This window comes from Habropoda laboriosa, unplaced genomic scaffold, assembly GCF_001263275.1.
Source record: "Habropoda laboriosa isolate 0110345459 unplaced genomic scaffold, ASM126327v1 scaffold11, whole genome shotgun sequence".
NCBI lineage: Eukaryota > Metazoa > Arthropoda > Insecta > Hymenoptera > Apidae > Habropoda > Habropoda laboriosa.
The window spans coordinates 1,277,931-1,304,828 of record NW_017100150.1 but is presented as its reverse complement, the minus strand read 5'-3'; the positions used below and the strand labels follow the sequence as shown (position 1 = coordinate 1,304,828).

The following is a 26,898-nucleotide window of genomic DNA, read 5'->3' as shown; positions in this document are numbered from 1 at the left end:
CTTCCTTTGAAATAAAATCGTCACTTTGGAAGTATGGAGTAATTACGTTGGTAATAAAGTCAGTGTTTTTATCTTTTCTTATCGATAGTTTTATGAAAAGCTTCCGTTTGTAAGAGTTATTTTCTAACCTATAGATTAATATGGAGATAATTATTATTATCAAATTTTTAAAAGGATATAACTCTTTATTTCCTGAAAAATCTAAAATTACAAGATTAGTAAAGTCGTATACAGGAAGTAGAACTTTCTCGTTACGTACACATCCATTTCAAGGGTTTGAATGGGTTTATATGATATTATACGATATCGAATTATATTCTATTTCATGCACATTTTATACTCCTCTTTTTAACAAGGCTGGTCATTTTTTTCGCTTATTTTGAGCATTTTTGGGCTTAATATATAAATATTTACGTTATTCATATATTTTTCCTTAAGCCATATACTACATTCATATACATTGTTATACTAATTGCTGAACAGTACGTCTACTAGCAATTAAGATCTATCATACGTAGGGACTTATTTTCGTGAAAAATGACTCTCATTCTCGCCTTCAATAATCCTAAAAGCCCCTAAAAACATCTCATTTTAATCGAATATTTTACAGTCCGCATACTACACTTCAGCCTAATTTATATACGGAAGTTTTGATTGTACGAATTAATTACTTCACTATGCATATGCGTAAAATTTCATTCGATGAACATAAACTGCGATTGATGTTAAATTTCGTTGCATAGGGACTTATGGTTTTTACGTATGGCACCGTATAGTCACCAATAGAGACCGCTTGCTATGGGAAATTTTTTACAAACTTAAATATAAAGTGTCAAAAATGGGAGTGAAAGATCTTTGGAATATTTTATCGCCTTTGTGCGAAAGAAAACCAATGTTCGAGCTGCAAGGGAAAACAATAGCAATTGACATGAGTTGTTGGGTTGTGGATAGTCAAACTATTACAGATAATTCTGTACAACCAAAAATGTATCTTAGGTTTGTACATTTCTGTCAGTTGTGTTTATTATTTTTTAACGATTCAAGCTAAGAAAACTTGAGCAATTGTTATAGGAATCTATTTTTCCGGACAGCATTTCTTCTTATGCAAGATATATCACCGGTATTTGTATTGGAGGGAAAAGCACCCACCCTGAAACATAATACAATTGCAAAACGAAATGACGTTCGTAGTGGATCTCGAGTCAGGAAAACTACTCGTAAAGGTGGAAGATTACAGTTTAATAGGATTCTCAATGAATGTAAACAAATGCTTCAGCATATGGGTTTAGCATGTGTACAGGGACATGGGGAAGCTGAAGCAATGTGTGCTTATTTAAATGAAGATGGGGTAAATATTTATTGCTCTGTGTGTCAAAGAATATGAATCCTGATTATTTATTGTTTTAATAAATATTTGTATAGCTCGTTGATGGATGTATAAGCCAAGATAGCGATTGTTTTTTATACGGTGCAAAGGTAGTTTATAGAAATTTTTGCACAAGTGCTCAAGGAAATCGAGGGGGTACTGGTGGTGCTGTGGATGAATATGACTTAGAGAAAATAGAAAAAATATTGGGTTTAGGGAGAAATAAAATGATAGCATTAGCTTTATTATGCGGGTGTGATTATGACGATGGAATAAATGGAGTAGGCAAAGAAGCTGCTATGAAACTTTTTAAAATTGTAAAAGATGAAGATATTCTGGATCGGTATAAAATACAAATTACAGTTATTTTACTTAGTATCATGTATAAGAATATGCAGTAAATATTCTTCCCTTTAGAATAAAAAGTTGGAAAACAGATGATGCTTTATGTATCAGAGAAGCAAGATTAGCAAATTCAAATTTGTGTTCATCTTGTGGTCACAATGGTGAAGTCCAAAAACATGCAAAATCAGGTTGCATAGATTGTGGTACCGTTGTGAAATGCAATGATTCTTACAGGTATATTGTTACTTATAATATCTCTTTTAATGTATTATTAGCCAGATATATACATAATACATATTATGATATATTGTGTTGAGCGGAAAATTCATGCAGATTTTTAAGTACATAAGGAAATTCTATGTTTTAACGCAATCGTTTCTCTACTCTATACGTGCCCTTTTGTTCTACAACTTTTCGCCGTTTCCCGCCAATTTGAAAATTTCATTTTATCAAAAAGTTGCAGACTTTTATAAGTTGCAGTTGCGTAGAAACTTCGTTGAAATTTTCATTTCTTTTCGGTTGATGTAGAAACAAGCGACAGGCATAGAAAGATGTAAGAATCGTTAGATTTATTACAGTTGTAGCCCGATAGTGGTGAAAAACTGCGATTTTCATCATTTTCAATCGATTTCGATGAAATTTTCATTACAGGCTCAACTTAAAAACTTGTAAAACGCGACCTTCACTATTTTCTTCACGATTCCGACCAATAGTAATTTCTTCCAAATTTTTTATACACTTCATCTAGTAAACTAATCCTTCTAACTTTTCAACAACAACAAAAAAAATTCAAGTCGTTTGGTCCAATTTCAGAAAAGTTATTGCTTCGAAGAGTGTACAAATACTTTTTCCCCTCACTATACGCGAACTTATTCCAACGTATTCAAACACTATCAAAAATCGGCACGAAATTTCCGCTCAAGCCAATATTTTTCTAGGGAACAAAGAGCATTGTTATTAAACGAAATTGCTTTGCAAAAGAAAGCACTTCTTATCGAGCACTTTCCAAATCAAGAACTGATAGATGAGTTTCTTATTAGAAAAGATCCAGTTTCGACAGAAATAGACATTCAGTGGAAACAACCGCAAATCAGCGAATTCATAGTAAGCTTTCACGTAAAATTTTACAAACACAATATTGTCTTCAGAAAATTGATACATTGGTTCACGTTAGGATTTCATGGAACGACATTTATCTTGGAAGCCGCAATACGCATTTGAAAAGATATTTCCTCTAGTGACACGTTGGCAGCTCTCGCACCTTCCAAACATATCTATCGAAGATCGTTTAATATCCGACTTATTCGTGCCTGAAGCGATAAAAAAGATTCGAAACGTTAGGTCTGTAGCGAGTTACGAAATTATTTGGAAATCGGATCACGACATAGTCGAGAAGTTGAAAGAGTACGTAGCATTGGACGAGGAAAACGACGACAGTGATGCAGATATCCTGGCTGAATTAACGAGTATCGAGCCGCAGGACGTTGTACAGAAATGTTATCCAAAGTTAGTCGAGGCGTTCGAGAATGCGAGAAACGCAAAAGTGAAAAAGCGGCCTGCTAAGAATAAAGCAAACGACGGAACAAACGCTAATGATAATACGAAACGTAAACCGGAGAAGAGACGTCATAGGAAAAAGGAAACTGTAGAAAATATTAAGAAGATCGACGAGTTCCTTTGTAAAAATCGTCCTTTGTCGTTGGAAGAATCCTTCGAAAGTATGAGTATTACACCGAAGAGATCGAAAAAGTTGAACGTTCAACGAGAAAATCGAGAAATTAATGGTAAAGTAAAACGTGGTCCTCAGTTTGATAAAGTGTTGCAAACAGAAAATACCAATTCGAGGTTGAACAATACATTGGATAGGATGTTCAACGAACTTTCACCGGATGATTTTATCAGCGACAACGACGATCACGATTTAAATATATCACAAATAATCGACGATATATGTACGAAAAGCGTGTTTCACTTGAATATTAAGGAAAATGTACGATCGCCTGAAGCTGAAAATACTCTCAGCGAAAAAAGGATCGACGATTTTAAAATAATCAACGACGTACCGAATTCTCTAACAGAGCTTAATCAAGATAAAAAAAGTAACACTATTTGCAACGATGTTAGGGACGAATTTGCACATATAAACGAATCTTACGTTCCTCTTAACGAAAGACTATTAACTTGCAAAGGGAGAGATGAATTTCCAAAAATTGCTGCTGAGACAGACGATAGATTTAGTCTTGGATTTAATTCTTTGATGAACGATACTAACCCGGAAACCCAATGTCATACTTAGTGCGTAATATGAAAACAAAAATATTTTTATGCTTTTCCCTGTGTACATAAAATGTATAGAATTTTTAAAAATATTTAAATAACGAATTCTATAATTATCGTTTAAGTAAAAAACTGTATATTGCCTGAAAATTTATTCTACACATTGTAGAGGATATATAAAATAAAATTGTGCAAATTGGTAGGTTAGTGAAAGTTTATTTTGTACAGATACGATGTTATAGATTTAAAAATGAAATGAAAATTTTAAAGTATATACAGCGAAGTTCTTCACTTTTAGATATATTTTTTTTTATTGCATTAGTTGTGTATGTACCGAGTTTTAAATAATTTTCTAATAAAATAAGTGTAAATGAGTTTGCAAGCTTTCTTCGATTCCTGACTGTATTCCTCGATCTTGCTCTATCGATCGTTTAGTCAGATATGTTACTTCTAGAAATCTAAGTAATTCACGCGAAGAGAATCACGTGCTATACGTTTCATTTCCACTCGATTGTAATAATGTCGAACGTCCAATGTGAAATTTAAATTATTAACAAAATTGCGTGTAATAAGAAGCGAGAATGCATTGAAAATATATGTGGATTTAGTCATTTGAACCGCTTCGAGTTAGAACTAACGTTTACCTTCATATAACCAAAGTGAAAATTACTTAAACCTTCAATATCAACACTAGAACTATCAGCCAGGACAAAATGACCCAAAAGTGAATTTTTATGCAAGCAAAACATGATTGGAATATTAGATTCATATCGATACAAATACAGTTACACCTATCAAAAATAAAAGTGACACTATTTTCTTCGTGATTCCCACAAATTGCAATTTTTTCACAATTCTTGTTTTGGTCCAATTTAAAAAAATTTACACTGTCCTAAAGACCGTCCGAATATTAATAAAAGTAACTGCAAAATAATTCGTAATAAAGAAAATAAATTCGGAAAGTTACAAACGACAATACTCGTAAGTATCGAATTTTCTTCGACTTTTCTTCGAAAATTGCTAATGTGCCATTTCTAGTGTTGCATAAGTAAAAGTAATCTTTAGTTACATTTTTACTATATTTTACAATCTTTATTTAGTCGTTGCTTCATGTTGCTCGCTCGATGTAGAGAAATTCTTCTCGACGACTTAACTTCAGTCATTCTCAGAAAATGGCTGACATTCTTCTACAAAATTCCCGGCACAGGTTGTGCGTGGATGTAGGTAAAACGTAGACAACGATGACATTTCAATTCGTTCATAAAGATACATAGCGTGTGATGAGAAATACAGCAGTTTGCACTAAACCGTGCACATTATTGGTCAGCAGAAATATAATTATTGCGATGTACCAGCGTAAATCACAACAAACTCGTTCCGTACGACGAGATAGATTTAAATTCTCGTATCGCGCGATCAGTTTATATTTTACATCGGTGAAGAAAATCAACAGGCGTGTTTCGATAAATAAACGAGCGAATTTAAAATTTAGCTGAAAATGAACAGTTCAAGAAAAAGAAATCTTTTTCTCTAAAATCGCATTAGCATAGAAAACTTGGAAATCTTGCGGTTACATCGAAGCAAAGCGTGTATTTCTGAAGAGAAACGTTCGAATCGAGTCAAACCTCTTTTTCTAAAGATACTTCAAGATTCTTAAGATACTTTTCCATTCACACGCGTAACAAACGTGCACGATTTTGAGAAATGAGCGCAAAGCACTCCCTATGCTTTTCCGTTTACTTTTCTATGAGACGAACGAATGACCCGACGAGTTAAAGGTGAAAAATGGAAAATTCCCCAAAAAAATTGAACCAAGACTCGTATTTTCGATTATTGATTAATTATCAGGCGACACTTGTCCGCGACGTATCTGAAACAAATTACTGTGAACCATTGCGTGATGCACAATCAAACATTATCTTTAACGTATTCTCCGAAAGCGGCAATTATCTTCGATAAAGTTTGTAATTTTTGTGTTAACAATACGCTCCTGTTATCAACGAAGAAATTACTGGAACGATGTACACGTAGTTACATTTACACGCCGGTTGTTACGTTGTTTGTTTCTGTGTATTGATCCGCGAAAAAAGCAACACAAGCGAACAATAAACGAAGAGACAGGAAAGATTTGATTGGTTCACTTGTCTGGAACCGATACAAAGTAAAAACTGCAAAGTGATATGGTTCTGTTCGAAATCGAAGGTAAATTATCGAAGTATGTTGGAATAATATCCACGCTATAGAGATAACAATGCGATCTTTTAATATTAACCCTTTAACCCACAACGAGTCAGACTCGTGACAGAAACTCTAACCAAGATATGAGAAAAATAGTTACATTAATAAGAAAAATTCGTTATAATCCTAACTTTCGTTTGAATTTGTAACACTGAGAGTTACTAAATGTAATTAATCTATAAGAAATAAACTTTTGTTATCTGGCACAGTACTGAAACACTAAATAACTGACGCTTAGATGTACAGTCGGAAAAAACTCATAGGTGAAGGGGTTAAATATTGAATTCGTCGTTGTTGTTACAGTCACAGATAGAATACTTTCTACTTTATATTTACTTTAAACAAGGGATTCGCGACACTTCGGTCCTGCTTTATTACTCTTCTTCTGTCCGCCATTTTCACGCGGTTGCAGAGTCGTTGCACAATTTACTGGCAGCGGTTACCGAATAGCGAGATATCCTTTTCTCGAAAATTCATTTCAGTAGCGACGAACATCGAGAAACTGTACCGTGATTTTCATCACGAACATGTATCCCGCGGAGTTTAAAGCGTTCGCCATAGTTCCCTATTTTCCTCGAGAATATCGAGAACGCAGATTAACGTAAATACGAGTCGCGATGTATGTATTTCCGACGAAACGACGGAACAGAAAAGTTTCACAAATAAACGAGAACGATACTGATTCTTTCGATTCGCGGAATACATATGTATGCAATTAGTCATTGCTAGACTTATCGGGACATAGTAAGACCCGATAAGCAATCGTGATGCGTGTTGATACAATTCTAGAAAAATTTCTGAAGTATATTATATATAAAGACGTAAAGCATCGCAGTATCGCAACAGCCAAGTGCAAGATCTATTCTTCGAGCAGTGAAAATGAAAGGTAAGTGTACCTTTGTGAGAAAAAAATAAAATTCTCACGTTGTGTGTGTGTCTGAAACGTTGTTATTGAAATATTTCACATGTTCAAGTTACTCTCGGTGAATTATTTCACTTCTTAATTCTGCACTCGTCGTTTCGTTTTAACGTTCGAAATTGATCCGATTTCACAGAGAAAATCTTTCCAATTTTTTCACATAGCTTCTCTTGATACGAAAATATTTTCCGTGACTTTCAGCGTGAAACGTTTCAGATATTCATCGTGATCGTTCAATCATTTTTCTTTGTTTTCTTCAGCTATATTCGTGGTAGCAGTTGTCTTGGCGGCCTTCGCTTATACCAGCGAAGCCGTTCAATGTCCACGACATAACGAAGATGACGTCGTTCTGCTTCCAAATCCAGAAGACTGCCAATCGTATTACACTTGTAACGAAGGCATAGCGTATTTAATGAGATGCAGCGTGGGACTTGAATTCAATCCCGTAGAAAGAGTTTGCGATTGGCCGGAACATGCTAACTGTGAATCCCGTGTTTCTACTACAGACGCATCTCAAGAAACCACTGTGTCTATAGAGGAACCTGAAGAAACCACTGTGTCTACAGAGGAACCTGAAATAGGTACCACTGAAGAAAGTGCATCCGAAAAATTTGAAATGTTCTTCGATTGAAAACACCTATGATTTCACCATGCAGTATACATTATCAAAACGCATTATTTATATACCTTCCGTGTGTATCGGATGTGATTAAATTTTGATCACTTTTCGTGTCTCGTTATTTTTTTTTTTTTTCGATTTTCAACGAATTTTAACCGATACCACAGTTTGCGGCATTTCGAAAGAAAATTTTATAATATAATATGAAATACGATGCAATAGTGTATTTATACAATATAATTGATTATCACGTATAATGTATAATTATTAATTATTACATTTGATAATAGTGACTTTAACTTCGTCAAAATTGATTGATCTTATTTAGAGAATTTTCGTCGAATTTCTTTGAATTCTTCAAACTTCTGTCCTTCTTTCTTTTTTCACCTTTCGCTGTTCTCTTTTGTCGTTCCCTAGTTCTAATTTACAACTCTGCATGTTGAACTGCCAGACATTGGCTAGTTTATCGCGACGGTAATACGCAAATGTTACTTCGAACTGAGTTACTTTTTAGTTAATTTCAATATTTCTTAGAGAATCGAGCAAATTTCCGAAATATTTCCTTCCGTCGATGGATCGCTTATCGTTCAGGGTGTGTGTCGCCTCGCAAGAAATCGCGACGAACCCTCGGACCGAGGTACCGGTCCTCTCGCGCGTACCGTACCCCCGTGGAGAGGTCACGTACCCAAAAACCCAAAAATGGGGGTTTTCTAATGTTAAGCAACAATCCCCTTCCCTTGGAAAGAGCTGCGTCCCACCTAAACAACCTCCTCCAATGAGGAGTCAGCACCTACAACCCCCAGAAGAAATCGGCCACCAATCAGCAACTGGCCGAGCGGATAAAACTAAGGAAACGAGGCAGAAGCGCGTCCTTTTTTGGAAGTCTTGTCTAGTGGCGACATCACCTCAAGTATCACTCTGTTGCGTGTATTTTGATAGTCTCGTGGCGACATCACCTCAAGTATCACTCTGTTGCGAATAAAACTAGTTTTTAGCATTTCACACTGAATAAATCAAGATGTGATTAAACTCGCGTACCGGTTCGGCACTTAAGCATCGAACATTACGCGACCCGAACAGTGTGTAAACCGAATGGAACGCTGATCTATTCGCGTCGCGGCGATTTCGATCGAAAGCATAGCCATCGGTCAAGTAAGAAAGAGAAGAGTTTGGCAAAAAGTTTCGCTTACGTTTCACCGAATGCCACATGTTTAAAACTTATGCAGAGGCAACCGAAAACAACTGCGAAAGTTTCTCCTTCCTTTGCGCCAGACGTAGCGGAATTTTCAAAAACAGGTCACAGAGTTTCACGGGCAACGTTACATATGATAGAAAGGAAAACAGAAGATTTTCTGCATGCATAATGATTTGTTTGTCGACGATGTACCATGAAATAAAGGTTGTCGTGCACGATGAATAAGAGTGATCTCGTTCGATCAAGCTGAACACGTTTCTTGCATGCTAATGCACACTGAGAAATTTTAGGGGTCGTAATTATGCACGTACACGTGCGGTGAAGTTCAAATTTCTGGCATAGTTGATCACATTTTCGAGATTAGTGTAATTAAATCGAGCTAAATCCATAAATCATCGTTCGGTGTATTTATCCCGATAAATGGTATTCTTATATTTTTGCTGAATAATTCGCATATTCTCTATCAAAATTTTCACCTCAAAACGAGACCTCAAATTAACCGATCTCTCCTCTACTTCAGCTTCCCAAAAGCCGTAGATGTCAAATATCCTCTTCAATTTCTATTAAATCTATTCGCTTACTTCTATCAAATTTCTTACACCTGTACATTCAGTTTTTATTAAATTTTTAACATTGAAATTGCAATCTTGGTTTCGGAAGATCGAATACGGATAAAAGGATCTATATTACACGCGTCGTCAAATATTTTTACATCTTACTTCTCGTAAAAATAGAACTTTCTCACGTGAGAACTAAAAAAGGAAGAGGTAGTTCAACGAAAGGATAAAAGCGAGAAGCTCAGAGATCGCAACAGCAGGGCCGAGGGTGAAAAACAGAGGTGAAAAACAAGGTTTACACGGAGACACAGCAGGATCGAAGCGACAATATCGTTCAATCTGTTCGAACATCTCAATAACAATTGCTCTCCGCAATGTCGACGGTATTTAATTCAACGGAAGCGTGCATACGTTCCGCCTCTTCCTGCCAGTGACCACAATAATAGCTGTCTCTCGAGCTGCTCTTCAGTCTTTTCTCTCCTTTGTCGCCGAATCGCGAGGTCCACGTTCGTCCACTCGATTAATACGAGGGTCGTTCGATAAGTAAAGAGACGAACGATTGTTCTTTTAATCCGGTTTACTCGACCAATCTCACGAATTTCCTATTTTTCGACGATAATTCTCTGTTACAATAGCGCACTTGTCCTATAGTTCTACTGGATTTTCTATTTCAGCAGCAAAGAAATCTCTGTCTTGTTTGAGGCAATTTTGCACGTTACTTTTCCCTTCTTCGTTGCATGTGAAGTTTGATTCCACAAAAGGGAGCAAAATGTACGCCTCCAAGGCTAATTTGAATTTAGCGGTTTTGGCGATCGAGACTGGGCAGGTGTAATTTGAAAGAAAATATATTACAGCTATGAAAGAAGGAATTTTAGATAATTCTAGGAAAGATTATACTGTTATCTCTGAAAATTACACTGTTTCTCGTCTGTTTTTTACACTGACTTATTACTCTGACTTTTCCACACTCACCTGCTTTCAGACTTTTTTATCCCTGCATTCTCCCTCTCTCTGCTAGTATTTTCTTCTCATTCTACGTAGACATTCCTCGGAGACACTCAATCACATTCACCGAAATCCTTAGGTGGCCAGGTACCCTTTGTTCACACGATGTTCTCAAGTAATCAGCTCCAAACACTCTTCTTTCGCACCTGCATCACTCTAGCTCAAGTAGTCTTCGTTCACACAACTCTCCTTCCACACTGAACACTCGTACGAAATGCTACCGCTATATAGCTTTCTAAATTTTTGTTTATTTACATTATAACAGTCGTCAAACAGCTGTTTTTAATTGTTTCCAGCTTATAATTTTGTAGGTATGGAACTTCTTACTTAATTAAATTATAGAACCTTTTCTTTCTTTATTTATTAAAGGGATACGCCACATTGATGCGTCTAAACAAAGGAAAATTTTGGGAATGTTTTTGGTAGATAACTGCTAAATGGAAAGTTTCAATTTTTCCCAGAGATAAAAATGTAAATTTCAGCTTACTCCTCCAATTTTCGAAAAGTAGAAATGCCAGAAAATGGAGGAGTTACCGCGGAGCTTCTTCTGCTGGCCACCATCGTCGACAAGGATTGGAACATCTGAAATAAAAAATACTTCATAATTTATAAACAAAAATGTATTATCTACGTGTCTTAAAATTTCTCTAAAGCTATAATCACCAAAGAAATGATGGCAGTTTGAAGAAGAGAAACCTCTTTCTACCGAAAAAATCAAATTCAAACGTTTCTAAAAAAACTGAATAATCAACGTATGAGAAAAATCGTACAGTTTTATTTACAAATCAAGAAGAATTTTTCATTTCAGACGTTTCAACCCTCGCCGGCGATGTCGGCCGGCAATCGATGTTCCATCAGAAGAGGTTTCGCAATTAGCCAATAACTCCTCCAATTTTTAGCATTTTCACTTTTCAGAAATAGAGGAAATAGGCTGGAAGTTACATTTATATCCTCCAAAACAACTTCGAGCTTTTCATTCAGTAGTTACCTACGAGAAAAATTGCCAAACTTTTCCCTCAGGGTAATGTACCCTCTTAAATCTCACTGTCTCTTTGCTCATCAAACGACTCTACTAATATCAATTGACGACGCACAGGCACACAGAGATCGCTATCGCTCTCGAAACGATCAGTTGTCCGATAAGGTGATAATTTGGCGAAGGTTCGAATCACCCGAGAAGAAGCGTGATTCTACAGAGAGGATACACATTCTACGCACGTAACTTACACAGCTACACGACTTCAGACGTCCACGCCGGTGTCTGTATTAGAACGGGGGCGGTTTGTGGGAGAGGGTCGATGGGGGTGGTTACTGGGATTTTCAGTACGCGCGCGATCGCCGTGCCGAAAACACGGCAGCCAGCGTGTCCTCGGGGGCTGCAAGGATTCTGTTCTTCCTGTGATAATATCGAACTTGTTGATGTACCCCCCCGTGATTCAATTTTACGCGACAGTTCCACGAAAAGCGAGAAAAAATGGTGTCCTGGAAATTACATCCGACGATATCAACATGAGACGAAAAGATTGACAATTTTGTTTGTGGAGTGTGTGTGATTACACGATGTCTAGTTGCGACTCTATAAACGATCGATAATTTAAAAAGAAGAAATGGTAAACGAGGGTATTCAACGGAAAGAAGAGAAAAAATGAGGGATTTAAGGAAACTTCAAGGAAACAGAATATTGAAATTTGACGAAGAAGAATAGCGATGGAGAATGAGTTCGTTTTTAAATTGAGATCGTGCGCGTAGTATGGTCAGGGATTTACAAATACACAGATCAGGTGCAGTGAGTATGCGACAATAAGAAACGTGAACGACGACGTATGTGCGAGATCCGAATTTGCGAACTGTTTCCCGAAAGATTCTCCAAGATTAGTCGTTCTTTTAGGTAAACGACGTGCTCGGCGGTGCTTGTGTGCACGCGCAAAGAATCACAGAAACGTCGAGAGGGAACGCGGTGAAGCGGAGGAACGCAAATTAGGTAGGTACGTGCAGCGAGGGTTGAAGGGAGAAAATTTTGTGAATAAGATCAAAGGGAGCGTGGTCCTTTTCTTTCTGCGCACGCCGCGGGTGGACGTGCTCCACTTCCGGGGAAATGAATTTTTTAAGAATGTTGCAATCATATGTGCAAATTTCCCCTGCACCTTTTTTCTTCCTTCCTTTCTTTTTTGTTTTTTCCTTTTTGTTTCACGGTCGTTGTGACTTTCGGGTAGGAAAAAAAGTAGGCCTGCGATGGGAGCATTATGCCGGCACTCGTCGGAAATCCGCGCTACATAGCTTGACGACAAGCAACGCGAGGCCGGTGTGGTAAATCCGCGATCGATACGTTTTAATCTCTGCAACGTATCACACGTTTCGAGTGTTCGTATCGTGCTAGGATTTTCCGCAGACTTTGTTTCGTATCGCTTCTTCTTGGTTACATACAGCTGTTACTACGGAATTACTTAATTAATCCTGTAAACTTTCCCTGTTTAACGTGTAACTTCTCTATTCGTTGTACAGGTAATTCGGTTGGAAATTGATCGAGGCACTTTGCGATCGTATTTGATTTTCATGGGAAACGATGCTGGTTGATTGTTGGATTTGACGTTGTTATTAGATGAAATCAGCGAAAATCGCGAGTATTGGAATTTGTTCTTGTTTTTGCGATAGATATGTGCATGGTGAATTGTCATGGATGAAATAATTTGTCGTTTGACAATGATCTTGATAAGGTTTCGTTTAAATAGTTCGGGGTACGTATAGAGGGCCAATGAAATGTCGAGATGAATAATTAATCGAGCGCGCGCACAATTTGTCAACGCTTTCAATAGTTGTCGAATATAATACAAGTATGAGTAGTATATTGATTTAAAAGTTTGTTAGGGAACGTGACGGTGAAACTGTGGAAGCGAACTTATCGCGAATTGAATATCCATTCAGGTTTAAATAATAATTAACGATATTTTAAGAGGATATCTTTTATTCGATTTTGTGGGTGATTGAAATATGAGGAAAAATTGAGACTTTTTATTTTCATTCAAATACCGAATCTTCGAATTACTGAAAATTTGGCGAAACTCGATGGTGACTTTTCCAAACAAGTTCATTCGAAAATCGGTGAAAATTCAGCGTTTGATGACTTTTCCAAACAAATTCATTCTAGATTCGAAAGAAAATCGGTGAAAATTCAGCGGCGTTCGAAAGAAAATCAATGGAAATTGAGCGAAATTCGACGGTCACTTTTTCAAACAAATCTATTCGCAATTCAAAAGAAAATCAGTGAAAATTCAGGGAAATTTGATGGAGACTTTTCCAAGCAAATTCATTGGAAATTTCAAAGAAAAGCGATGTCGAGCGATTCAAACAAAATTCGATTGTGTCATTTCCAAACAAATTCGTTCGAAAGAAAACCAGTGAAAATTTAGCAAAATTCTACGGTTACTTTTCCAAACAAATTAATTGGCAATTCAAAGGAAACCCAGTGAAAATTCATCAAAATTCGAGAGCACCTTTCCAAGGCAAATACACCCAAAAGAAAATCAGCGAAAATTCAGCGAAATTCGTCGGTGACTTCTGCGAATTGTAACCAGACGAACGTTGCTCTTCGCGTTACAGCCTCGGATAAGAAAAGAACGACGGTATCGCGGGGAAACTTCCCATTACCAGATATCGTTAGTAACAGCTACGATCGCGCGTTTTCTTTTTTCAAAAAGTCCGCGGGTAATGTGAAACGCATGAACATAATCGCGCAATGAAGAGGATATCTTGCGGTATAGACGCGGTCTCGCCAGGAGAGAGTGTGTCTGCTGTTCAATGATATTACTACATCTTGATAATAGTGGGATTTCTTTTATCAGTGTTGCACCTGAAAATGACATTTTGAATTGCCTCGTTAAATCTGGCCATAAGTACTTATCGTTACGAACTACGAACCAGATTTGCACCGATTAAAGGATCCTGGGTTATTATTTTCTCCTTCTTTTTTCCTCCGACTTCTTCTTCTTTTCTCTCTCTCTTTCTCGACTCTTCTTCCTCGTCTCTCCCTGCACCCGGTATGCACAAGTTTCGCGTCGCGCGAGCTCCACAACGTGGAACTTTCTGCAAGCAATATTAAGTACTCTTTAAAGGGAACATAATAATTACTCTTTGTTGAAACACTTAGCGCTCTGACCGAAGCGCACGCGCACCGATTACTTTTTCTACCTTCTCGCAAGTTTTCCGAAACAGTTGTAACTCGTCGGCGACGTAACGTGGAAGTTGCATTCTGAACTGGGAGGGAAAGCTGTTTAACTAACAATTATTCGAGTTAAGTAACGTTTCTTCCCGCTACAACCTTGTTCTTCCCCCTACTTTTCTCCATTCCAGGCGTACTTTAACGCCGTGCCCTTTATCGAAACAGATTAGCGGTTGTTCGATTCAATTTGTAGAACTTTACCGAGCGTAATTTCGTTTTACTTACCCTTTATGCAAATTTATCGATACGCGAAGGGGAAGATATCGCACTGGTAAGATTTCAGCTACGATTGTTTACTTCGTAAACGATTTCCTTGAGAAAGAAGGAAAGTTTAATTTTCATGGTGTGAATTTACGGTAATTGTAATTTTTGAACGACAAGCATAGCCGACGAGATAATCCGAGGTAAGGATTACGAGAAAATGTTAAACAGGAGTTACAACGTTATCGATTTTTCGTATCGAAATTTGCTACACTTAATTTATCAGTGCAAACTGAGAAGATAACGAGAAAATTTTTAATTAACCTGCTCGCAGGTTACAGCACCGTTGAAAATTACTCGTATCTCGTAATTAAAATCGTGCATCGTTTTCACGCGTGAGAATTCTGAATGACACGTTTCGATAAAACTCACTTCGTTGAATTCGCACGATCATTAATTCACCTTGAATTCGAAAGGAAAGAGTACTTTGAAAACTGCAGCGCGAGTAGAGATACCTTATCTTTGATGAGTTGCGTGCTTCGATGATAATCTGATCAAATATTTTCGTTTATCTGTTGGAAAAATGTGACACTCTTCTCTCGATCGATATCTACGAACTGATTGAACTGATAACGATATCTTCGGTGATCACCTTATCTTGCAATGCCCAAAATACAATACCCCCCGACAGAAATACAGATTGGAACCACTCATCAAGGACAACTTGGAAGGGAAGAGAATCCACGACCTATTGAAGTTTCTGGAAGAAACCAAGTTATTCAACAGAATACTGTAAATCAATGTACAGAAAACACCTTTTAAAACGTCGCTAATAACCCAGCAGTTGATGCGACGTTAAACTCTATTGGAAATGGGTTATGAAAAGAAACAGTCTTTTAACTTTGTAATATGCTATTTATTGACGGACTCAGAGGAAACGTCTTTACGCTATTGAATCTTCTAAAGGACTGTTTTTGGGCACCCAAAAAGAAAGTTGGGGTCCCCTTATACCCAGGAACTGTTTACTTTATGGTATCGCATTGTGCAGTGCGTGACTCGAAGACGGACACTTCTTAGTGCCTTTGTTTAAAATAACGCGGAGACATTTTTGTCCTCACTTGATTATTTCCATAGGGTGTTGTTAGAAATAATCCAACAAACTCTTACATTAAAAAAAAAAAAAAATATCTTCGGTACAATGGTATAAGAGGGAATTCTGTTGAGCTTCAAGAAGTCGAAACCATTGAAATGTTACACGTTTCGTTGAATTCATTTTGGAAATATATTTCTATTATTTGTTATTGCACAAAAAAAATGAAATTAATTTTACTTACGTTATTTTATATTTGTAAATTAGTGAAACAGAAATTAGATGTCAAATTACATTTACGAGCGAAAGGATCTCTTATTTAATTAAGTACATATGTGAAAAAATTGAAGAAAGGTATGCCATATCTTCAACTGTAATTACGTTCTTTATCGTTTCCTCGATTTCAGCTTGTTGGATTCAGTTTATTTTATTCAATATCACGTATTATCTCAATAGTCGTCTTTTAATGGAATTCCTGTACAGTGAATGGCTAATGGAGAGATGAAATTTCATAATAGTCGTGAAATGTGAATCGGAATAACGGGACAATAGGAAATCCATATTAAGAAATAATTAGTTTCAAATAATTATCTGTAACGAGTACTGAACGAAACGTCGTCCTCTTTTCTTCTTTTCCATTCCTCTTTCACTTAAGTACAAATTCTACTTAACACTAATCGTACCGATACTTTATGTATACCTATTCTTACCGTAGGCGGTCAAATGACCGGTTATGAAATAATTAAGTACCGGCGTGATACGTTTAGTGTTAAAAAAAAACTTTGAAACAAAAGAACATCTCAGGAAAGCAATCGAACTTTGTGAAACACAAAATAACCATCAATTATGGTCGCTGATGACCAAGATGTCGATGGGACCATAAATTATTCAATTCTTTTTTTCAAGTATTATTCAAAATTGATTATTTCTCAGAAAATACATATTTCCATTTCTTTTTCAACTTATAACAGAGCTGAGGTCACTCTAGGTTCTTTCAAATTTTCAGCGTGCACGAATAATCCGAAGTAGTAACAGATATCCTTCGAAAAAAATAGCGGATAAATTCGAGGAATTAGATGGAGTCAAAATTCAAGCTTGTATGATATTCGTTCGTGGCGGTATGGCGCGTTCGCCGAATATTCGAAGAATTAGTGAAAATTTATGAACGTTCGCAGGCACCGAAACGGGGAAAATTCAAGCCGCGTGTTTCACCCACCCTTTCCATTCCATGAATGCACCAGCAACTCGTCTCCTGGCTCTATCTTTCCCACCGTATTCCCCGTTCTGCTTTGTTTCCCCGCAATTTAATCCCATCGTTGTTACTCACCCCGAACCACTTTTATTTCTGGAAGTCCAGCTGAAACCCTTGCCGGCAAAGGGACTTCCTCCAGAGTACCTACTTCGCTGACAATTAAGAAATCGCGCCTTTCTTCCTTAACCATAAATCAGAGCAGTCGGTTGAAATTTCTCGATCATTTGCGAAGGTGCAATTAAAGGGACCAAGGGAATGCTGGAAATCAATAACAAACACTCGTTCGCCGGTACTCTGATTGATAAGTGCTTGTTTAATTGATAATTAACGCTGCTTTCAGATTAGCGTTATCGTTATCAATGATAATCGTGAATTGAGGATTTATCGAGCTTGTAAATTTTTATTTATTTGAGTTTTCGTTAAATTGTCAGTTTAATAAATAGTTGGCAATTTAATTTCAAGCTTGTCCTTTCCAAAAACTCCCTTATTTACTGTATTATGACTTCGTGTGTATTAACAGTATGCAAAGGGGTAATTATCCTAAATTTTTTCACCATAAGTGCACCCTCGACATAGCGTTGGAAAATGAAGAAGATGAACGAAAATAGAATGTCACTCGTTCGCTGCATTGTTCAAAAAATAAAACTTCATAATTGAGGAGAAAGCTGAAAATGAAAACGACGATAAATTAACGCTAATCACAAGTAAAGCGAACCTGAAGGAAAGTTGATAATTCGCGTTGGATACACCGCCGGGTTGTATTGTTAGGCGTGATAAGTAAGCAAACAAATCATAGCGAGTGAAGCCGGCAGGCGTTAATAGTTGCTTTAAGTTTCCTGTTACAAAGGAAACCGTATCGCGGCTTTATTATTTACTCAGAATCGAGGGATGAATCGATTTATCTCCTTTTGTCTCTTCTCTCGACTTTGCGGCGTTTGTACGCCTCCGAGTAATATACTTTTAGATTATTCGAGATTATATCTGAAGACGAAGGGAAGTGGAGCGGAAATTAGCGAAAAGTGACAGTGAAATAATGAATTCAGTGGTTCGAACTTAATATGGACTTCTGTTTATTCACGCTTCCATTTACCTGCCTACGCTTCCTTGCATTCTAAACTGAAGAATAACGAAATTATTTCGCACTATCGTTTGACAAGATTTTGCTTTCTCTTTCGATAGAACTATAGCATCGATATAAATGTAAGTGTACCTCCATTGCAGTTTAAATATTAATTTGTACTGCTACTAAATTATTAATAACATTACTGTTATAAATTAGTAGTAATTAAATTTTCATTTTTAAATACTACAAATTTATTTATTTATTCGTTCAAATATTTTTATTATGTGTATATAACAAAGAGTGTACAGGATACTAAAATGTTGCATATGCTGCTGTAAGGGCGAGTCGTTGTTTTAGCAAATAAATAAAATATATGGCCCATTCATACAAAAAAATTTTATTTTGAAAATTTTTCTCTTATTTTCATAATTCCTGAAATATTTCATGTGGTAATTCTTATTGGTCCACTCTACATACATACACTACCGGTCAGAAGTTTGGAATCACCTGCGAATTTACATCGATATTGAATCTGCTACTAATTCATTATGGATTTGAAATTGATGTTGTGGAGATCAATAGCACTTTACCTCATTTCGATTCATTTGAATGACCAAAAATTCGTTAAGAGATTCTTAAAATTGCAATCTTTTTTCTGGAAATTTTCGTGTAACTTACAATGCACAGTGATTCCAAACATTCGGCCGGTGGTGTATCTTCAATAGGTAAACACTTGATAATTACGAATAATTTTAAGCAAATATCTCATAACCACAAAACCTTATCGTCACTAATTATGAGTCCGATCATTTAATGTTACTATGATGTATTAGTTAGAAATTCGGTGTTTTCTATTTTCCATTAAATCATTTTCTCTTAAACGTGAAGTGTTTCGATTATGATCTGTTACATTTACATAAGATCAAGCTTAAGTTAGTCTATTATTTATTTATCGAAGCACTTTATTCGAATGTCAGAGAAATTATAACTTGATTTACTTGCATTATTCATTAACAAAAATTCAGGGTATCGAACAAAACGATATTTTATTTTCCATTCTGATTTTTTCTCAGTGGTTCCAAAACACTCTGTGCGTTAACAATTCATAACCATGCAGACCACGCACGAATCTCATCCGTTTGCTTGGGAATGTGATAAAAATTCGGATCAACACGCCTGGGATGTAAAATTAACATAATTCGAAACGTACATTCAAGCACCGGGAAAAGGAGTGAAATATTATACTCAAATATTTACCGTTTGTCGCCTGATTTTCAACTTTTATTAGGGAAGTTGATATTCAATCGACGCGACGTTCCATAAATTTCCGGAGAATTTTTCCTACTTCAAAACAGCTATTTTTCATTTCTATCTTTAATCAAAGTAGAACGCTTTTTGTATTCATACATCTGATCGATAACAATGAATAGTTTATATAAATTTCAGTATCTTTCGTGCTCGTATAAAAGTTACTCACAAAAATACTCACACTTTTTGTCCTATCATTTTCAAATATTCGAGAAGAGCAATTTAAACTATTCTAAATTGCAACTTGAAAGAAACAGTCACTCGACGAGCACTCGAATATTCATTTAGCTGAGATTCTATCAAGAAACTATTTCACACTGACAAAGTAGTCTTGAAAAAAATATTTGTCACTTTTTATCAGCAATCGCCCACATTGAAAGGGGTGAAAATCGTGCTTAAAAATGACGGTAATGGACATATTTAGTTAAAATTATTTATTATTTTTCATTTCACAAATTTGCAAAAAATATATTTACTAGGCTAAATATATTTGCTATCTCCAGGGTTGAGGACGATTTTCACCCCTTCAATGTGGACCCCTTCACAATAAAAAAAATACGCGTCGAATATTTCTTTCAGAACTACCGTATACCAAAGTTTTATGAAAATCGGTGATTATCACTTCGAGATATTCCCTTGTGAGCCTTTCCTTTTTCCTCCTCCGTCTCTCCTTTTTGCTTCCCCTACAGTACTTACGTATTTCAGATTCGAAAATAACTTCTCGTTTGGTAACATTTGTATGTATTTAACTACTCCAGTTCTAGCCTTCTTCTCTCATTTGACAAAGTGCAAGACGTCAGAATCCCGGTTTTACCAATTTACCTGCACTCGGATCAGACGTTAAATTTCTCAGATGCTATCTCATTGTCGGTCTATTCTCTGAAGCTCCTTACACCCACGCTCACTGAAACAATTTTTAACGCGAGTGAAGAACGAGAAACCTTTTAGATATAATTATGTATAAAATAACTTAAAGAGCATAAAATAACTTATTCTTGAGATTCTGTTGAAGAATTTTATTTCACGACGTTATCGAAAGGACTCATTTTTAATATGAAACTTCATAGACGTAAATTAATGTAAATTAATTACACACACTTTCTTACAGAATTAAAAGATTTTGTTGCGTAGATAAAATTTCAACACCACCTTCAAGCAAGAAGAATATTCTAAATACGAATTCACAGCAGCTAATCAAATACAATAAATATGAATTCTATCGTAGAATTTTAATCAAACGAATAATTATACGACATAATATACAATAAATCAAAAAATTTCACGATGAAGTGTAAAAATTTTTCATTCATCATTTGGCATAGTATTTTAAAGCAGTAAATATTCGACCATAAATCACAAGACAAGGGGCTTCCTCGTGAATAATTTCATTTACATCTCTAAATTGGTCCGATTCAAGGAGTGAACTTACGAAAGCTCGAAATCTTAAGGACGACAATACCGTTTCGCAAAATTTCAACAACAAACTCCACTTATTTTCCAACGCGAGTAATTACTACGTTTAACAATCTTACAGTATCTTTCGAGTGAACAAATCAACTCTTTCTTCTGTTCCTTCAAAAGATGTCCCTTCATTGTCCGAGAAAGGACTCGGTTGTAAAAAGTGGAAATGGAATCTATCCTTCGGCTAGCGCTGGTCAGCACTGTCGGATATTGGACCCAAGGGTCGCGCCACTAAAACAGTGATTGACTGCGCATACTAAGTCATGAGTTTACAATACGACACCTGCTCGCTTGATATCTTTTCTGGAAACTACGAGAACGGTCTCTAGTTAATAAAAGAAGAGATTCCCCTAAGATTTTTCTCGGCTAAACGAGAAACCGTGTAATTAGCTGGTAACACAAGACCGCGTTGATATTCGAAACTGTGATCTAGCGAGTGAAAATCTGTAGCGAAATTCTAATTCAATATCCACTGATTTTTAGACACCGAAGAGAATTCTAAAAGAATTCGCAAAAAATTCTAAAATGTGAGAAGAATTCTCTTTCACTGTTATTTATCGCAGATTTCCTTCCAAATAAAGATAAAACAAATTTCAATGCTCTGATAAAAATTGCGAATAAAATTAGTCGGTGAAATTCTAATTCAATATCCACAAATCTGTCGAAGAGAATTCGCGAAGAAAAGGATTCTCTGTCAGTGTTATTAATCGCAGATTTCCTTCCAGACAAAAATTAAATAAATTTCAATGCTCTGAATAAAATTTGTCACTTTCTCAAATATGAAATTAAAATAGGTACCATTTTCCATTCCAACGCACTTTCTCGAATGCTAGATCCTCTTAAGCAGCAACCAGCTGTTCCACTGTTTTAACGCTTCGTTTGAATTTAGCGAAAAAGTACGACCGGAACCTTCCTACGACCTAACCTAACCTGTGTAAATAATTAAAATGAATTTCCTTTATGTCGAAGTTTACGAGATGTATCCTGTATGCAGATGAAAGGACATAAAAAGTATCGGCGATGTCGAACTTACGCGTTATAAAATTGTATACGCTGGAATACGTACGGACCACATCTTCGGTTCATAATTTGAAAAACACCTGAGGGACTTTTACGTGGAGATGTGGTGGTAGACAATGCATTTCCGCTCCGGACTTACATTTAAACTTTAAATTGCGTTCGGCAACTTCCGTCGCAAAATTTGATTAGCTTTTGACTGAATAAGTACTTTCGCATTACTTTAATAATGTCCTTACGTACATGGATGCGTTCGCGGTCTTGCGTGTGTACGTCGTTAGAAGGAATTTCAAGCAGACTGTAATATTGTAGAATTTCGTGAAATAAGGACGAGACGTTCTTATTTCGTTTCGTTTACTTTGTTACACTTAGAGATGATCATTTGCCTAATTCTTAATTTTATATTCTTAAATCTGTAATGAAATTGAGAGCGATGAAAGTGGAGGTTTACGAGTTAAATTTACGGTCGAGAAATGTTCTTCAAATTCAGATCTGACCATGCATAATGCAGGCAAAATTTTATCTCACACAGAGTGCAATTTATTTCAACAAGGTTCAATTTGGTTTCGTTTTCTAGTTACTTTTAGTAAATACATTGACGTGAGACGTTCCAAAACAGCCAGCTTTACTTTTTCAATTTATTTCATTAGGCTACATACGATCGTATTGTATATCAGACAGTTTGTACAAAGTAGTCATCGATGTTGGAAATTATTCTCAACCCTGGTGCAATTTTCGGGTCTTTTTTGACCCATCGCCTTCTCATTTTTCTAACAACATTTGCTGTTATCAAGTTTATGCTCCTTTAACCCTTCGCGGACGCAGGAGAATGTGCAATGTTCGTCGAAGTACTGATTACTCGTACAACACACAATTAGGTCACTATTCTTCAAACTAACTTACACGAAAATTACATTTTCCTCAAATATAAGCACACGGGTTCACGATCACTCTAGCTATTTTTATTGCTTAAAAATATGAGTGTATTCGTTCCTTTCATACTGTTTTCTGAACGCACGCATGAGTTAACATTCTACTAAATTTTGATTGTCTAGGCCTTTGGGTCATTTCTGACCCAATACTAATACTAATTAGAAACAACGTAGTATAAAATTTTTGGAATCAACTACAACTTATTTGATATCTTCAGCTAAACGTATACGAAACTTGAAGATTTTGCGTGCAAAGTACATATCAGCAATCACGAGATTACAATTAAAATTTGATACTGCTAACTTCATCGAGAACTTTCCTTCTTCATTTCTGCTTGGCTAATAGCCACGTTCAAATCCATAGCATGTTGCAAAGGAAACAGTTGAACCGCGTATAACCGAATTTTAGTAACGTATTTAACGAATTGAAGCAACCTATGCGTATGCGCGACCCGTGTGTACGGAATAATACATATTGTGAAGCCTTTCCAGTACAATGGTTGAATGGACATTGTTCCAACAATAAACAGTAGGGAAGATGTCGCGTGGTGTTCCATTACTGTTCTACCGATATCCTGAATTCCCTTTTGTTCCGTCAAAAGGATGATTATTTCGAGTATATTTTGATTAGTTACCTTTAGGTGGTTATCTTTGTACGACGGACGATACACCTACTGTTCCAATATTCGTAGCTTTGCAATTAGTGCTAATTTGCACTTATTTTCTACCGACTCTGTTGTTCCCCAAGTAGCATAAATAATTGTTCAACATTTGACGAATCGATGGAAAATCTACCATGAAAGTGTAATTATATTTTGAATAATCTTTTAAAGTATCATAACTAACTATGAATTTAATCTCATATTAATATTAACATTAAAATAAACGAAAATATTAATATTAGTGCTATAAGAGATTATTTAAAATGATTACAAATGTAATATTGTATAATATTAAATTATTGAATATTATATCAGATAAGACTAAATTTATTAAAAGTCAACAACACAATAGAACGCAATTAGTGTAATTAAATTTTCAAATTTAGGCAAACTATACGAAAACAGAACAATACCAAAAATGTTACCACGTCCAAATAACCTAAGCCGTATCGTTTATTGAAAATCTGAGGAAAAGCCGGACAAAAGAGAAACGTTTGTCCTTCTTTTCTATTTTAACATTTCGTTCCAGCTATCGGGTAAACATTAATATTTTTTGTGGCCACAGCTCGGCCTGTCCCTCGAATATTATGACTTCTAGGACTCGTGGAGGTTGGCCAAGTTTCATTTGGCGACAATCCAAGCATAATTTTCACCGAGAAAGTGATAATGTTATCTTGCGAGACGTATCCTGATAAATTCGTAGTTCGGTAAAAATAAGCGCTTTAACTGCGGCAAATTATACCTGTTTAATTTTGCAATAAACGTAAAACACCCTTGCGAGCAATTTCAAACGTGTTTAATAGATTATTAAAATAACTTTATGTCAACCGTTTCGCAGACATCCGTTTGAAAAAGAAATTATAAAATTTTATTCCACACCTATTAAATACCAACTGTACCGCTTCAAATATGTTCTGGATGTTATTTATGTATATTAATTAAGCTTGCCGTACTGGAAACTGTCGAGGTATTACCACCTTTGAAGTGAAAACTTGTTATGACATTTATTTATTTTCTGTCCCAGACATTCTATTTGTACCATTTATTTGCTTAAAGTTATTTGCGGCGCGTGAAGTAGTTGATAATTAATGATACAATTAGGAAAAATGATAATTATTAAATAACATACAAAAGTTTCTGTATTTCAAATAAATTCGTCGTTTTGTCAATTATTCTACTAATTTCATTCTTGGAGAAAGAAAATTACAACGAAAGGACCGTAATTCATTTTTGAAAATCACTCGATGAATTTTCTATATCAACTTTGGTCGATAGATTTACTATAACAACAAAATTACAGGATGCTTTATTCTAGAACACCTATTGTAACAATTCCGAATAGAATTTAATTAAAAAGTCGTATCCGTGATTTCATTTGTCGAAGAAAATCTTTCCTCAATCTTGTCCAGTTAATTCGTAATTTTTCTTACCCTCTTATCGATCCGCGCTATCGAAAAGATCGTATAGAAAAAAAGCTTGCGACCTATGCATGTGGTATGAAAGTGCATCACGTCTGTACAAAGGAGCGTATGCGTGGAAATTCCAATTCGAAAGCGATTTTGACCAGCGCGCTTCAAATTTGATTCAGCTTTGTCTTGTGATGTTGGACAAAGCACGTTTTAAAGCGCTCCACTTTTTCCCGCTTCATTCGTTCTCATATGAACTCTACGCCGTACGAACCGCTGAAATTTTATAATCCTGTTTAAATACAATTCCGCGTAATTTCAATCGCCACCTGAAACGACCACTTTGTATCGGAAAAATTCATCGTCGATAACTGTTCATAATTTTGTATTTTCGTTATAACGTACAGATTTGTGTTTCACTGTGAATTAAATTCGACCGGATAGAACAAACTTTTGGACAAATGTGATTACACGTTTAACACGTATGTTTTAATTTACATTTGCAAATTTTTCCGGGGCAACTGTGGTAGCATTTTAATGGAAATAAAACAGCTTACAATTTTCCGTATTTTTTCGAGCATGTAATTACTTTATAGACACTTTTTGTGGGATACAAACGCTTCTGAAAGGGGAATAGCAGCCAGAACGAGGTTTCCGGAAGGCCGGAAATTTTAACACGTCCTTTGAATTTCCGGAACAGATCGAAACCTTCGCAATTCTATACTATTGGGAAGCACTACAGTGGCAGACTGTTTGACTGACGCGCGAATACCACTCTATTTTTTGGATTTTTTCCCAAAGAAACTACGAACACTGTTTCTCTGTATTGCCATTTTCCCTGGTATTTTCTTAACAATATAAATCCTTTGCAAATGTTGTTTCTTCTGTGTTTCACTTGAAATGCACTTCGGTGCTTTAAATCAGCATTTTCATCAAGCATAGGAAATTTAGTACTTCGAATTAGTTTGTAAAAATGATGTTTTGGTACATTCATTATATCAACAATATTTTTATTCTTAGATTGAACGCTTGAACTTATATTTATTTATTATTTACACAAACCTAAGCACAAATTAAATAAATTTAAGACAATATTTTACAGAAAAAATGATTTCAGATGAAAATTTGAAAAGTTGCCTACAAAGTGGAAGATCAAGTATCAATATTCTGTGCAATATTTGAAAGTTGAAACTAAAAATCTTCGTTCTAGGAGCTGCGAGGAAGTAGTTTAGATAACCTTGCCGAGTATGTGAACCAAAATCGTTCAATATGCCTGCACATTTTTATTGGTTGCCGGAGATCAGTCGTTTATGTACACATAAATGTCGCAACTCCCATAACTTTATCGCGGTTGCTAGAGTATATTTGACTTCAGCTACATTTGACATTCGCGAGAACCTTTTTACTTTTCGAAGTTACTCCCACAATTCAGTATTGCCATTTATAAAATTGTATCTGTAAAATTCACAGTTCTTATGTTTTCGCGTATTTTTGTTAAAATTGTCAGCTTCGATAATAAAATTAGCCTTAGTATCGAACTTCATTATTTTATGGAGATATTTCGCTTTCCATAAAAATTAGTAATGTATTTTAATTATCGAAATAAATTCTAAGTAATTTTTGAACGGATAACAGTTGAAAATTAAGTATTATCACTCTAGCACAAATTCGTAAGAATTTCGTTGTAATATTGAAAACATTGCTTTACCTTCTTTTTATTTATTACAAGAATATTTGCAAAATGATAAACAAAATCTGCGCAGAAAATT

General features: G+C 35.8%; 2 protein-coding genes across 2 annotated transcripts; both read left to right on the top strand.

Moving 5' to 3' along the window:
• The first annotated feature begins 838 nt into the window (after positions 1 to 838).
• On the top strand, positions 839 to 4,007 carry LOC108574651 (flap endonuclease GEN). Its single transcript, XM_017937276.1, has 6 exons — positions 839 to 996; positions 1,072 to 1,348; positions 1,423 to 1,709; positions 1,784 to 1,945; positions 2,650 to 2,815; positions 2,886 to 4,007. Exons 1-6 carry the CDS (start codon positions 839 to 841, stop codon positions 4,005 to 4,007), a joined length of 2,172 nt encoding a protein of 723 aa, XP_017792765.1.
• Positions 4,008 to 7,015: 3,008 nt separating this feature from the next.
• Positions 7,016 to 7,933, top strand: LOC108574967 (peritrophin-1-like). The gene is made up of 2 exons (XM_017937649.1): positions 7,016 to 7,112; positions 7,406 to 7,933. Exons 1-2 carry the CDS (start codon positions 7,106 to 7,108, stop codon positions 7,774 to 7,776), a joined length of 378 nt encoding a protein of 125 aa, XP_017793138.1. The 5' UTR covers positions 7,016 to 7,105; the 3' UTR covers positions 7,777 to 7,933.
• Positions 7,934 to 26,898: the final 18,965 nt, after the last annotated feature.

Excerpts from the sequence above, each read along its gene's own strand:
- LOC108574651 (XM_017937276.1), top strand. The coding sequence starts at position 839 with ATGGGAGTGAAAGATCTTTGGAATATTTTATCGCCTTTGTGCGAAAGA. Across the intron at positions 997-1,071 it reads CAACCAAAAATGTATCTTAG|GAATCTATTTTTCCGGACAG; the intron begins GTTTGTACATTT and ends CAATTGTTATAG. Across the intron at positions 1,710-1,783 it reads GATGAAGATATTCTGGATCG|AATAAAAAGTTGGAAAACAG; the intron begins GTATAAAATACA and ends TCTTCCCTTTAG.